The sequence below is a fragment of the Tiliqua scincoides genome, chromosome 16 (genome assembly GCF_035046505.1).
Source record: "Tiliqua scincoides isolate rTilSci1 chromosome 16, rTilSci1.hap2, whole genome shotgun sequence".
NCBI lineage: Eukaryota > Metazoa > Chordata > Lepidosauria > Squamata > Scincidae > Tiliqua > Tiliqua scincoides.
Window position 1 is genome coordinate 935647 of NC_089836.1, and position 15000 is coordinate 950646.

General features: G+C 50.7%; 2 protein-coding genes across 2 annotated transcripts in view; one reads left to right on the forward strand and one right to left on the reverse strand.

The window, feature by feature from the left end:
* NOTCH1 (notch receptor 1) overlaps positions 1–15000 on the forward strand; it is a 787535-nt gene that overhangs the window by 372308 nt on the left and 400227 nt on the right. The window lies entirely within an intron of this gene.
* The window catches only part of COL27A1 (collagen type XXVII alpha 1 chain), a 108007-nt gene that overhangs the window by 42387 nt on the left and 50620 nt on the right, over positions 1–15000 (reverse strand). Inside the window, 4 exon segments of the mRNA XM_066610850.1 lie at positions 1245–1298; positions 2107–2214; positions 2842–2895; positions 14661–14768. Coding sequence (XP_066466947.1) covers positions 1245–1298; positions 2107–2214; positions 2842–2895; positions 14661–14768 — 324 coding nt within the window.

The following is a 15000-nucleotide window of genomic DNA, read 5'->3' on the forward strand; positions in this document are numbered from 1 at the left end:
GAAGTTTAAGCTTCTGGTCTAGAGGTCTGGTCTAGAGGGTAGAGCCTCCATTTGCCTGAAGATAACATCCGAAGGTCGCCGGTTCGAGGCCACTGGCACCGTGCGACCTTGAAGCAGCTGACAAGCTGAAGTCGAGCTATTCCATCTGCTCTGAGCGTGGGAGATTGGAGGCCAGAATGTGAAACCAGAGCAAGAAAGTAACACCTGAATGTTGTGGTTCTTGTAAGATAGAACCTTCTTTCAATTGTAAAAATCCCTACGGGGATTTAATCAGCCTACCTATGTAAACCGCCTTGAATAAAGTCTTGAATAAAGACCAAGAAAGGTGGTATATAAATACCTGTATTATTATTATTATTATTATTATTATTATTATTATTATTATTATTATTATTATTATTATTATTATTATTATTATTATTAAGCTTAGATTGTACCCCCCACAGGGAGAAGAGCAGAACTTGATAGCTTCATTTCATGGATTGAGGAGACCAAAAAGTGGACCTTCTGAGTAACTGTACTTAGAATTGCACTCAAAAACACCTTTCATATTTATCTGGGATTATTTTTTTATTCCACCTATTCCCCTATATTCTACACTAGATTTCAACTATTCAATCCACTTTGGAACTCGGGGTGTGGTATATTTCGCTCGTGAGGTTGTTCAGTAAGACCACAAGCCTATCCATGTCTATTCAGAAGTAAGCTTCATTGTATTCAATGGGACTTACTCCAAGGAAAGTGTGTTTGGGATTCCAGTCTCAGTTTCCAAATGGCAGGAGAACAACAGGTTTAAATGGAAACACTTTTTAAGGTGAGTTTTAAAAGAAACTATATACTGGGGCCTTGGTAACTGCAGGGGGTTGGTTCCATGACCCCCCCCTTGGATCCAGAAATCTGTGGGTGCTGAAAATTGGGGAGCGGCCAGGGTCATTGTGCTGCAATAACTTATCCAGAGGTTGCACTGGGTTCTCCAGAGGTCATGCCAACCTTCCAGCACCTCCCAGACACGACCAAAAGTTGCCAACACAAACTGTAAGGGGCTTCCAATTGTGTCCAAAAGGGCCTCTGAAGTGTGGGCATGACATCTATGGATAAGGAGGGCCCACTGTATATGATTTGTAGGGCAAGGCTATCAGGAGGAAGCGCTGTGGCAAACCCCTGCACTCCAAAATGGGCCGCTGCACCCTCAATCTGGGAATGGGGCTGATAAAGTCAGACAAACGTTCAAACGGACGGCTTACTTGATAGCCTTTTAAACCCGGCTCCCCTTGGACCCCCATTCGGCCTGGAGCGCCCTGCGAAAACAAGAAGTCCACTCAGCCCTTGCGGAAATGAACAAACCACACACATCAGGAATCCTACAGCCCAACACTGGTAAACACAGCAAGTGGCCATTTTCTCCCTCCCTCGTCCTCAGTCTTCCTACCTGAGATATGGGCATAACACTGACCTTGCCCTCCACCTTTGCTCTGAGCATTCTAACAGGATGCAAAGACGTGGAATGTTAGAATTGCAGCCTGTCAGTGTCGGAATCCCTGGAGCCAGCCAGTGTTGGCAATAGAAAGCCCATCATTTGCTCATCAGTGGTAGCTCAGTGGTAGAATGGCTGGTTTGCACACAGAAAGTCCTGGCAGTGGCGTAGCCGGAGGGGGTGCAAAGCACCAAGTTCTGCAGGGAGCTTCAGCATGGTGTGCAAGCATCCTCTCCCCACCCCCCTTTGGAGTCATACGCCTTCATTTTGCACCCGCCACCTGGAATCGCCCCAGAGGGGAGGGAGAAGGGCCACCTGCACACCTTGGTGAGACTCCCTGCAAAATTTGGTGCTTTGCACCCCCCTCCAGCTACGCCACTGGGTTCAACCCGTGCTACCCCCAAGTAGGATTAGGGAGACCCCCAAGGTGCTGCTGCCAGTTAGACCACAGAGGGCCAGATGGCCCAGTGCTTACCCAAAGCAGCCCAAGTTCCATCACTTCACCCAACACCCTCCTCCTCAGATATCTACTTTCTCCCAACAAGCCTACAAGAAAAAGCTTGTCTTGCTCAAACCCTGCAAATGCCCCCTTCCCCGCAAGTGTATTCACCGAACCATCGCTCTGTTCTCACCATAGCTCCCAGGGTACCTCTGGATCCTTTGGGGCCTTGAGTCCCCGGCAGTCCCATCTTCCCAGGGGGGCCGACCTCCCCAAGGTGCCCCAGCTGGCCTTTGCTGCCCTGAAGTGAAAGCGGAAGCATCAACAAAGATGTCGGCATGTCAAAACCAGAGCAAGTTTGAGCAGGGACGTTCTAGTCCAGGGGTCTCCAAACCCCGGCCCGGGGGCCAGATGCGGCCCACAGCCAGCCTCTTTCCAACCCGCGGCCAGCCTCTTGTCTCCTGAAAGCCTGTGGCCCACTCAGTTGAACATGACCAGAACTGTGTTCTGATTGCGTCTGAGGGCCAGAGAGGTTGAATGAATGAGCCCATTCACTCATCTAAGTTCCAGCTCTAATTTATTTATTTAAATTTCACATTTAAATTTTTTTTCCCGGCCCTCCACACCGTGCCAGATATTTGATGCGGCCCTCTGGCCAAAAAGTTTGGAGACCTCTGCTCTAGCCCACAGCTCTTCTCTCCTCCAGAGTGGAGGAGACACTCTAGCCCACAGCTTATCTCCTTCTGCCTCAAATAAAGCACCAAACATCAGCTCAGGTAACAACTGTCGAGATAGATTCACGCTAAGGCCTAAAAATAAATGAACTTAAAGCGTGTCGAAGCAAATAAATGCGTTCAGATTCTTGCAGGACTTGCGCAAAGCAGAAAAGGTTTTGGCATCATGAAGCAGGGAGTTCCACTGCTCCTACCTTTGGGCCTGGCTTCCCCTTTTCCCCTTGTCGTCCCGGTTTTCCTTCTGGCCCCTGCAGAGAGAGAAACGTTCATAATTACTTCGCACCGATCAAAGTCGAGGGGGTGCTTATACATGGATCGGCAAGAGCTGGTGATGCTATGTTACGTGACTGTGGGCCCAATCCTGTCGGACTCTCCAGCACTAGTGCAGCCCCAAGGGAAAGAAACAAATGTTCCTCTACCTTGTGGGGGTCTCCAGAACTACCCTCCCACCACAAGATGCAGCACACACCCCATTGGCACGACTACTGCCTATTGGGCAGGAGGTCTGGTCTAGAGGGTAGAGCCTCCGTCTGCCTGAAGATAACATCCACAAGGTTGCCAGTTCGAGGCCACCGGCACCGTGCGACCTGGGAGCAGCTGACCAGCTGAAGCCAAGCTATTCCATCTGCTCTGAGCGTGGGAGGATTGAGGCCAGAATGTGAAGCCAGATCGGAATGAAACACCTGAATGTAGTCGTTCTTGAAAGAAAGAACCTTCTTTGAAATTGTAAAAATCCCTATTTAATAGGGATTTAATAAAGCCTGCCTATGTAAACCGCCTTGAATAAAGTCTTGAATAAAGACCAAGAAAGGCGGTATATAAATACCTGTTGTTATTATTATTATTATTACTCCAGGGCTGGAAAGGTGGATAGGATTGGGCCCTGCATCTCCAATAAACCTCAGTCCTGCTTCTGGGTTCTGGATTGCAAAGCACAACTGGAGACCAGAAGTTTTTTTTTCCCCAGGGACAAGAGAGATTAGTCATCTCCATTTCACCACTTGGAACGCGAATGCCGAGAGGCTCTGGTTTACGATCAGCCCCACAGAGGGGCCACGTGGAACAGATGCTGGAGTGCAGATGAAAGGCCAGATCCGTGCAACTTTTTGGCAAAGGGGCAGCTCCAGCTTTCATTGGGTCTCTCTCTGCCATTCTATTGGCCTCTCCCTTTAAATTCTGAACTTGACATCAGCCAAGACTGACGCAGAGAAAACTCGAGTCCAAGTTCAATCCAGTGCCAGGGGGTTCGATTGTTGGACATGAACCAGGGAAGAGCTGGGTTCAAATTCCTCATTCAGCTGCTTTGCTCACTGGTGAGCCCTCCATCAGTCACTCTCAGTCTCATCCGGTGGTTCCCAGCCTGTGGTCCAGGGACCACAGGTGGTCCGTGAAACCCTGAGAAGTGGTCCATGAGGTTTCAGGAAAACACAATCACTTCCAGTGCCTCGCCAAGTGAGCGCTCCCCCCATGGACCACTCAAGTGTCGGCGGTGGCTGTAGGTAGTCCATTCTCAACTTTCTCTGGTGGTCCAGTGCTTGCTGAAGTACCAGCTGTGGGGGGGGGGTCCATTCTCCACCCCTTCTGTAAGTCAGTGAAGGCACACAATTGCCCAGCTCTCCTGTAAGTTCAGCAGTTCATAAGAACATAAGAACAGCCCCACTGGATCAGGCCACAGGTCCATCTAGTCCAGCTTCCTGTATCTCACAGCGGCCCACCAAATGCCCCAGGGAGCACACCAGATAACAAGAGACCTGCAAGGCTTCCTGGGAATTGTAGTTAAGAACATCAGAACAGCCCCACTGGATCAGGCCATAGGCCCATCTAGTCCAGCTTCCTGTATCTCACAGCGGCCCACCAAACGCCCCAGGGAGCACACCAGAACAAGAGACCTGCAAGGCTTCCTGGGAATTATAGTTAAGAACATAAGAACAGCCCCACTGGATCAGGCCAAAGGCCCATCTAGTCCAGCTTCCTGTATCTCACAGCGGCCCACCAAATGCCCCAAGGAGCACACCAGATAACAAGAGACCTGCAAGGCTTCCTGGGAATTGTAGTTAAGAACATCAGAACAGCCCCACTGGATCAGGCCATAGGCCCATCTAGTCCAGCTTCCTGTATCTCACAGCGGCCCACCAAACGCCCCAGGGAGCACACCAGAACAAGAGACCTGCAAGGCTTCCTGGGAATTATAGTTAAGAACATAAGAACAGCCCCACTGGATCAGGCCACAGGCCCAGCTAGTCCAGCTTCCTGTATCTCACAGCGGCCCACCAAATGCCCCAGGGAGCACCCAAGACAACAAGAGACCTGCATCCTGGTGCCCTCCCTTGCATCTGACATAGCCCTTTTCTAAAATCAGAAGGTTGCACGTAGACATCATGGCTTGAAACCTGTGATGGAGTTTTCCTCCAGAAATTTGTCCAATCCCCTTTTAAAGGTATCTAGGCCAGATGCCATCACCACATCCTGTGGCAAGGAGTTCTGTAAGTTCCCACTTAAAGCAGTCACAGTGCCCTGTGGTCATAACACTGCGCAGCTCTCCTGGGTGCTGTTTTGAATCATGCAAGGTCAGTGTGATTTTATGTGATCCAAGATGCTTGGGACAGCTGGTAAGAAAAAGAAATAAAACCCCCTCCCAGGAGTTTGCTGCGACACCCTTGGGCACCGTGGCACACAGTTTGGGAACCACCGGGTCACTCTCTGTACTAGCAACTTTCAACAGTGTCATCTTTCACTAGTTGTGACAACTTTCACCAGTGTGACGACATCAGTGTGACAACTTTCACCAGTTGATCTTCAGTTGTACAAGGGGAGGTTTTTTTTGGCGGGGGGGGGGTCATTTATTAGTACAACCATTGAGGGATGAGATTCCCCCACCACCAGCGTCATGGTGTGCCTCGTCAATTGTCCCAAAAAAATGATGGTGCACCTTGACAATTTTAGCACCTCATCAGTGTGCCGTGAAATGAGAAAGGCTGAAAAATCCCTGCTCTATACCAGGCGGACTCCAAACTTTTTGGCCCCGGTGTCACATCGTATCTCTTAACATGGTGTCGAGGGCCAGATGTGGCCTGCGAGCCAGGGTTCAGAGACCCCGGAAACACCAACATCAGAAATGGCAACACTCAGAAACCAGTGGGAGAAAATTCTAAACAGGTCAGGATGCTCTGCTGTAGAAGAAGACCAGAAGAAAAATGTCAAAGGGTTACTAGAGAGAAAATCAACAGACTGAGAATTGTTAGTCAGGCTTGATGCCCTCACCATGGGCCTCAATCAAGACTGAGGATTTTTTACTAGACAGGTGACCTCAGTATCCATGGGGAATCTGTTTCCAGAGTCCCCGTGGATACTGAACCCTGCAGATAATTACATCTGTGGGTTGTGGTTCTATAGGGTCTCTGGACATGACTGGAACCTTGTTCTGGTTACATTCGGAGCTGTTCTGAAGCCCAAATAGGCAGCAAATGGCCTCTCTAGGCCTCAGAAAGGGCTCTGGAAGTGTTGGAAGAGTGCTTCTTCTAGGGGGTCTCAGAAAGGTCTCTGGAGGCTTCCAAACTTCCTCCGGTTTTCGCGAAGTGCTCTTCTGAAACTTCTGGGGGCCAGAGAAAGCCTCCCGGACGCGACCGGTTGCGTCCAGGAGGTCCTCAGTGGGTTCACCAACCGTGAGTTTGGGGGGTCAAAACCGTGGGTTCCAAATTCTCCAATAAAGAGGACTCACTGCATTAGAGACACACACAGATCTCCGCTGCTAGTTTCACTCCATGCATTTTGAGGAAGGGCACCATTGTCTGCAAAACCTTCCACCACACTCGCAAAAAGTCCACCTTGAAGGCCGTCTGTTGTTCCTCGGATTCCAAGCCTAGGATTCCTCACCACCTCGTCGCTCTCCATTTTCTTAGCGCCCGCTGTTCTCCGCACAACCTCTGTGGGCACTCTTTGCAGGAAGAATAATTCCGCTTCCAAGGTTGGTTTGTCTTGGATGCGGATCAGCTGGCCAGAAGACGACATCTCGGCAAGCTTTTGAAAACACCATTCGTATCTCTTAAGTCTCGGAGAAGCCTTGTATATATTCTCGGGGCGCCCTGCGGGTCATCGCTCCGGTTGAGAAAATAAATTCTCTTCTGAGGTTTACTCAGATGGGATTGGTCCAACATCCTTTCTGTAAATCACCCCATTTAAACTCACCGATAACGTAAAAACACAACAGGCCGTCAGCCCAAGAAAGGGAGAAGAAGCTGCTGGTTTGGCCTGGGGGGGGCCTATCAAATTCCCCCCAAACCTCGCATTGTGCATGTGGCCTCAGCAGTAGGTGGTAGAAAGACAGAGGGAGCAAAGCAATTAGTCTCCGGCTTGCCTGTGCATCCATTTAGCTTCCTCCAGCTGGGTCCGGATGTCACATGCGCTGCTTCCAGAAATGACAGATGTCTCCTGCAGGAAGGTCCCTAAGGCCCCCTGGAAGTCTCTGTTCCATGCTTGCTCCCTACCCAGCGTTGTGCCTTAGACCCAAGGCCTCTTCCAGCAATGCAAGGGAGGGCACCAGGATGAGGTCTCTTGTTATCTGGTGTGCTCCCTGGGGCATTTGGTGGGCCGCTGTGAGATACAGGAAGCTGGACTAGATGGGCCTATGGCCTGATCCAGTGGGGCTGTTCTTATGTTCAGCTGACAAGGGAGGGCACCAGAATGAGGTCTCTTGTTATCTGGTGTGCTCCCTGGGGCATTTGGTGGGCCGCTGTGTGACACAGGAAGCTGGACTAGATGGGCCTATGTCCTGATCCAGTGGGGCTGTTCTTAGGTTCTTAATGCAGTTGGACTGCAAGCATAGGACTTTACCCAGCGTGCAATTACCCTGTGGAACTGCTGGCCACAGGATGTGGTGGTGATAGTGCCTGCCCTGGGTTCCTTGAAAAGGGGAGTGGACAGAGCGAGGGAAGAAAATTCCATCACAGGGACGATGATTGTATGCAATCTCCCGGTTTCAGAGCTTGTCTGTCTCTCAATGCCAGGTGCAACGAAATGGTAACAGGATATAGGGATCTTCGGGTCTGCTGAGCTCCCAGAGGCATCTGGTGGGCCACTGTGAGATACGCCAAGCTGGACTAGGGGGGGCCTCTGGCCTGATCCAGCAGGGCTCTTCCTCAACAGAGGAACAAAAAAAAAAAAAATCAGGTCAGGTCAGCAAACCATGTCCATTCATTTGAGGCACTTCCACAATAGATGAAGGCAAATAGGTTCTGCTTCCCTTGCTGAAGCTGCTCTTGCTATCTGAGGCTATCTTGGTGCCTGGGAAACACGGTGGGAGGCTAATATGGGCACAGCTTCTAAATACAGGTATGCCAGAGGACAAATCGGAGAACGCGGAACTGACAGAAGCAAGACTGGCGCAGAGCCCAGCAAATGAACGCATCTATGGAACTCCTTGCCACAGGATAGAGTGATGGTGTCTGGGTGCCATTAAAAGGGGCTTGGACAGATTTCTGGGAGGAAAAGTCCATCTCAGGTTGCAAGCCATGATGGGTATTTAGCCACGATGGGTATCTAGAACCTCTTGGCTCTAGAAGGAGGCTATATCTCAATGCCAGATGGAAGGGAGTACAGGATACAGGTATCTGGTGGGCCTCTGTGAGGTACAGGAAGTTGGACTAGAAGGGCCTTTGGCCTGATCCAGTGGGGCTCTTCTGATGCTCTTAGGCAAAAGGGGCTGCAGCTGGTTCACATCAAGGAAGGAGGGGACACAGCCCCCCCGTCATTTCCAACCGTTCCGCAGCTTTTCTGATGAGTCTGTCCCCTTAACGCTGATCAAGACAAGGCCTCACCCCACAAACCAATGGTCCAGGAAATTAATGCGATTATGGGGCCGGCCGCTTGAAATCAGAAATGCTTCTCGGAAACACATTTCCTACGCGCGCTCTCTTGTCGCTTTCCGACTCGCGGCGGTTTGGAAAGCCGAGCGCACCGACAAGGCGACACAGGAATGGGCGGAAAAGCCACAGAGGCAGCTGGTGAGGCCCCACTTGGCCAGGAGAACACAGCTCTCCAAAATCCCAGGCGTGATGGAGGAGCGTCGTCCGTAGTATCGGTTTTGCTGGACGGATCAAATGAATCCAACCCTTCGCCGGCTCCTCACTCGGCCTCCTGCTTCGGATACCCCTTGCCAGCCGCCACACTGGACATCCACGTGTTATGCATGATGAAAGTAAATGTGGCAACTGGGGTTGCCGCCTTCATTTCTTGCTCACAGCACTGAAAAGTCAGGCGAGTGGAGAGAGACTGACATAATTTATGCAGTGCACTTAAATTGCAATGTACCTAAGAACATCAGAAGAGCCCTGCTGGATCAGGTCAAAGGGGGTCCATCTAGCCCAGCTTCCTGTATCTCATAGTGGCCCACCAAATGCCCCAGGGAGCACACCACACAACAAGAGACCTGCATCCTGGTGCCCTCCCTTGTCAGCTGAACATAAGGACATCAGAAGAGTCCGGCTGGATCAGGCCATAGGCCCATCTAGTCCAGCTTCCTGTATCTCACAGCGGCCCACCAAATGCCCCAGGGAGCACACCAGACAAAAAGAGACCTGCAAGGCATTCTGGGAATTGTAGTTAAGAACATAAGAACAGCCCCACTGGATCAGGCCATAGGCCCATCTAGTCCAGCTTCCTGTATCTCACAGCGGCCCACCAAATGCCCCAGGGAGCACACCAGACAGCAAGAGACCTGCAAGGCATTCTGGGAATTGTAGTTAAGAACATAAGAACAGCCCCACTGGATCAGGCCATAGGCCCATCTAGTCCAGCTTCCTGTATCTCACAGTGGCCCACCAAATGCCCCAGGGAGCACACCAGACAGCAAGAGACCTGCATCCTGGTGCCCAAACTTGTCAGCTGAACATAAGAACAGCCCCACTGGATCAGGCCATAGGCCCATCTAGTCCAGCTTCCTGCATCTCACAGTGGCCCACTGGATGTCAAAGGAGCACACAAGACTACATGTTTCCTCCATCCTGTGGCCACTGTTGTTGAATCTGGGTTTCTACACGTAATAAATAAATATAATCCAAGGCTCTCAGCCATGCTGATTTGGGGGGTGGGTTGAAGCAGCCCCGTTCCCCAGAAGTAATTGCTCTACCTTAAAACCCAGTACAAGAATCTTGGAAAAGTAATCATTGCACCTTAAGACTAGCACACCGATTGTAGCATCTGTTTGCACACCTGGGGCCCACTTTGTCAGCTCATCTGGGGCCCACTAGCAGCAGATACAATCCTCTCCAAGCAAGCAAAGACGTACAAGGGTAAGATAATCAGAACGAAAACAGGATTTTTACGGGGCAGGGCTTGCTGCTGATGGAGGGCAACATTTCATGCGCCTGATGAGTAGACTCAAGTGCACATGGTTCGTTTTCCAGGTCTTTGGCCTCTTCCAGTAAGGCCGTCTGACTGCAAGTATATAACTTTACCCAGCATGCAATTGCCCCTGTGGAACTCCTCGCCACAAGATGCGGTGATGGCACTTGGTCTGGGTTCCTTAAAAAAGGGATTTGGACAGACTGAGGGAGCCCTGCGGCATTTTTTGCTGCCACAGGGTTAACAGGACAACCCCTCTGGAAGAAGTCGTGGAGGGACTGTGGACCAGGGTAGGATGACACAGAACGAAATAGAGAGAGAGGGAATGAGCGTATGTCCCCCAAGTCTGAGTCAGGACAGTGGGGACGCCAACAAACAGAGATTCGTCTTAGATCCTGGCTCACGGCAGCTCCTATTAATTCAAAACAAATACCAGCTGGAAACAGCTCCGGGAACGAGATCCCGGATTGCAAAGACCAGCCAAATTCATTGAAGAAGAAAAAAAAAAAAACTCAATTTCTCGTCTCCTCCTGCAATGCCAAACCAGGGATCCTGCCTGTTTCAGAGCCACGGGGCCCATTTGACACTCCCCGGTGTGTGTCCAGCAGAACGCTTTGGACTTTTCCCTGGAAAATTCCGGCTAACTGCTGTGGGATGCTTGCCATGCTACAATGGGGTGGCGGGGGAGGGAAGGGGGAGATGAGGCTCCATTCAGTAGGTCACGACGGACCAACCGTGCTGAGTCACCGATCCCAAAATAGCCGACTGGAATGAAATCAGCCCTGTCAGCGGGACAAACGAGTCTGAAGATACCCGGCGGAAGGTTCTGGAAAAAAGACATTGCTCAGGTGGGGCCGGGAAAGGGGTCAGATACAGTAGCAAGACTGACTCGCCGCCGGGGTTTCCCGTTCGGTAGACTTCTCATTCTGCCCCAGAGCACTCCAAGGTCGCTTGCCGCGGATCGCCGAATCACCTCGACTCGCCAACTGCTTCCAGTCCCCTGTGAGCATCCCCAGAAGCGCTCCACTGGCATTCTTGGCAGACCTTTGCAAGGGAAGATGGATGTTCCTTCAAGAAGCCAGCCCAGGGGGAGCTGGGGGTGGGGGGAGAACTAGCCCTTCCATCCATTGCCAAAATCCTACCCAAACACGATCATACAATGCTAGCTTCTTCCAAGTTGGCCAACCAAGTGCCCGGAGAAGGAGCTCCACATCGCAAGAGGTGGCCAGTTGCAAGAAGTGGAGCTCAAGGGGGAAGGATCTGAATCTTCTCTTCCTGACGTAGTTCTTGGTTCCTGGTCCAAGACGCTTTGACAAGACCCAGATGGGAAAGCCCCCCTGGAGCTCCGTGAGTCACCCCAAGCGCCACGATGGATAGAAAAGCCATAAATAAGTGCCTGGTGACGCCAGGATGTCCTCATTTTCCCCAGCAGAGCAAAGCACCCAGCAATACATCTATCTGCTTCTTGTTAATCCAGCAGAGGCCAGGCTCATTGCTCACAGCCAACGCGTTGGGGCTATTCCACTTAGGGGAGGTGATAGAGACACAAGGTGAGGGGAAAGTAGATTGAGAAATAGGTTTTACTCCCTTTCCCATGATGCAAGGACTCCGAGTTAACTTGCGGAACAGACTTTCTGTTCAAACCAGGGCGTGGGCACCAGATTCAGAGAGAACCTGGGTGCAGAAGGAGCCTGGTGACATCCTGGGTCACGGAATAGTCTACTTGTCAGGCCTCTGAAGGGTCGTGCTGGTGATTAACAGATGCCAAGAGAAGAAGGTGGTCCAAGAGACTAGGAATGAGGGCGCAGTTAAGGATGGGCAGGGACACAAGTGCCAGAAAAGAGAACCAGACACAACACGGCACCAGGAAGCTGAGGCTGCAACTTGGAGCAACTAAAGACCAGACTGGAGGTTTTCAGGGTCAAAGTGAAACCATGGATCCATACATCCATGGATGGGTGAGGAGAGGAAGGGCCAGGACTGACTTTAGCCAGATATTATCCCCCATGGCTAGGCCCATGGGAGCAGGTCACCCACCCACAGCCAGCATAGTGGCCTGAGTGGTGGGTCGGGGAGAATGGGGAGAGCTTGGCCATCGAGAGCTCACCACTTCAAGTCCTGCCGGGTGCAAGTCTGGAGTAATTTTTGTACCCCTGCACAAGCAGCGAGTGGCCTCCTTGGGACGAAGTGGCCATGGGACAAAAGCCAAGGGAAGACAGAGTGAATTAAGCATCTGTGTAAAGGAGGTGGTGGTGGAGGAGAAGGTGAAGGTAAGCATAACCTGTCATTTGTCTAACCCAGGGGCGCCCAACCCCCGGCCCTGGGGCCACATGCAGCCCTCGAGGCCTCTCAATGTGGCCCTCAGGGAGCCCCCAGTCTCCAATGAGCCTCTGGCCCTCCAGAGATTTGTTGGAGCCCGCACTGGCCCGATGCAACTGCTCTCACTTTGAGGGCGACTGTTTGATCTCTTGTGTGAGCTGTGGGATGAGGGCTTCCTCCACTGCTTGCTGTTTCACATCTATGATGCAGTAGCAGCAGCAGCAAAGGAGCCTTGCTTTGTGCCAGGCCTTTTATAGGCCTTGAGCTATTGCAAGACCTTCATTCATTCATATAAGTTCATCTTTAATATATTCATTTATGTATACTTATGTAAATGTATTCAAATTTTAAATGTAAATTAATTCTTTTTTCCCCGGCCCCCACACAGTGCCAGAGAAATGATGTGGCCTTCCTGCCAAAAACTTTGGACACCCCTGGTGTAACCTTAAATCAACTTTAAAATTTAGTTTTACCTTAAAGTAAGTACTTAATCTAAGCCGAGGAGGGAATTCTGAAGGTTCAAGTAATTTGGGCACAGGAGCTAGGTGAGGCAATAAATATAAATACCTAAGTGCATGCTTAATAAAAGCAGCAAGGCAGAATTTGGACAGGGAGCTGATTCTGAAGAGTTACAGTTCTAGTCAAAACAGGTCCACCTTGAATTGAACCAGAGTCTACTGAGAGTAGGAGCTGAAAAAAGATCCACCTGCAACTTTCAGAGGAACAAGTCAGGTGAATTTTTTTGCACTGAGCAATGAAGGCTTGCAGTCCTGCTCACGCTTCCTTAGGAGCAAGCCCCACCGAACTCAGTGGAACTTCATCCCAAGTACCCACAAAATAGGATTGCATTTGTTAGGATACATTCTTGAATGGTCGTCGTACCAGGGATGAAATCGCAAGCATGTCCCATGCCCTACGGTGCATTAACCACCCAGAGACTGCTGATGTTACCCCATATTTGTGGAGGATTCACGTTTAAAAGACTGCAACCGAAAGCAAAGATCCAGGTGGGTTTGGCAAGAAAGAGCCACAAGCGGGAGAATAGGCCTTTTGCTCTCCAACCAAAGCCACACAGATTCGCATTTTAATGAAGCACTTTTCATGTGCTCGTTCACTGGGCCAATACGTGAAAGCAGCCTTGGTTGGAGCAGCAAACAGCAGGGAATGTCCTATTCCAGCGGTTCTCACACGTTTAGCACCGGGACCCACTTTTTAGAATGGGAATCTATAATTCCTTGGTCAGGAGGGGCCGTTCGGGCAGCGGTATCTGCCCGAGGTCTTCTGCCGTGAAGACAGATGCAAAGAACTCATTCAATTTCTCTGCCATCTCTAAGTCTCCTTTTATCTCCCCTTTCCCTCCCCTCACCATCCAGAGGGCCAACCGCTTCTCCGGCGGGTTTCCTGCTTCTAACATATTTGAAGAAGCTTTTATTATTCCCCTTAATGTTGCTGGCCATGCATTCCTCATAGTCTCGCTTGGCCTCCCGTATCACCTTCTTACATTTCTTTTGCCACAGCTTATGTTCCTTTTGGTGGTTGGCAACCTTCAGTCTTGAAAGACTATAGTATAAGCCTACAGCACCCGGTATTCCCAGGCGGTCTCCCATCTAAGTACTAACCAGGCCTGACCTCAACAAGTGGGAAACCCTGGCCTCTGAGCGGCCCGCTTGGAGGCAGGCTGTGCGGCGTGGCCTTTCCCAGTTTGAAGAGACGCTTGGCCAGCAGTCTGAGGCAAAGAGGCAAAGAAGGAAGGCCCATAGCCAGGGAGACAGACCAGGGACAGACTGCACTTGCTCCCAGGGTGGAAGGGATTGTCACTCCCGAATTGGCCTTTTCAGCCACACTAGACGCTGTTCCAGAACCACCTTTCAGAGCGCGATACCAGAGTCTTTCGAGACTGAAGGTTGCCAACATGATGATGTTCCTTTTGATTTTCCTCATTAGGGCCACATCTTATGCTCCATATCTTATGCTCACAGAGAGGCTGCTTTCAAGCATGGTTTCCTATGTGCACTAGTTAATGAAGAGGTGGGTGGGCACCAAAGAACAGAGCAAATTGAAAGTTGTGGCCAACCGCACAGGTTAAATGCTCTCTACACAAATCTGGATTAATAATTCATCGGTTCAACTTGAAAACAAGATTTGGTTAATTGGGAACATCAAAATCCAGGAAGATGGGGAATTTGGGAAGCACCCCGATCGAGATGGGGGGGCAGAGGGATTAAAAAAAACCTTTGCACCCCGTCTTTTGCATCAGTGCTCCCACATCCCCTAAACATCACCAGTTGCTGTTTTGGCACCCAAGAAAGTCAAGGCTCACTAAGCAGGAAAAAAAAAGCAATGTTGATCAACTCACACGGACACCTGTGGCCCCGGGGTATCCAGGGGGTCCAACGTTCCCTTTTATGCCTTCTTGGCCCTTGTCTCCGGTTTCTCCTTCCGGGCCTGTATCCCCTTGGTCTCCCTGGAAGAGTGAAATCCGTGAGTTGCTTTTCAAATTCCCCTCCACAGAGAGCTGTAAAAACAGTCACCCCCCAACTTTCTGGGGAGCAGAACATCGAGGCTTACGGGAACCCGTCAAGAAGGAGAAAAGAGCAGTATTGGGAGATGGTCTCACGCAACGTCTTCCTCTGGGTTCAACACTTTTACCAACACCCCCCCCCCCAAAATGGAGGCATCTGACAGAAGGGCAGGTG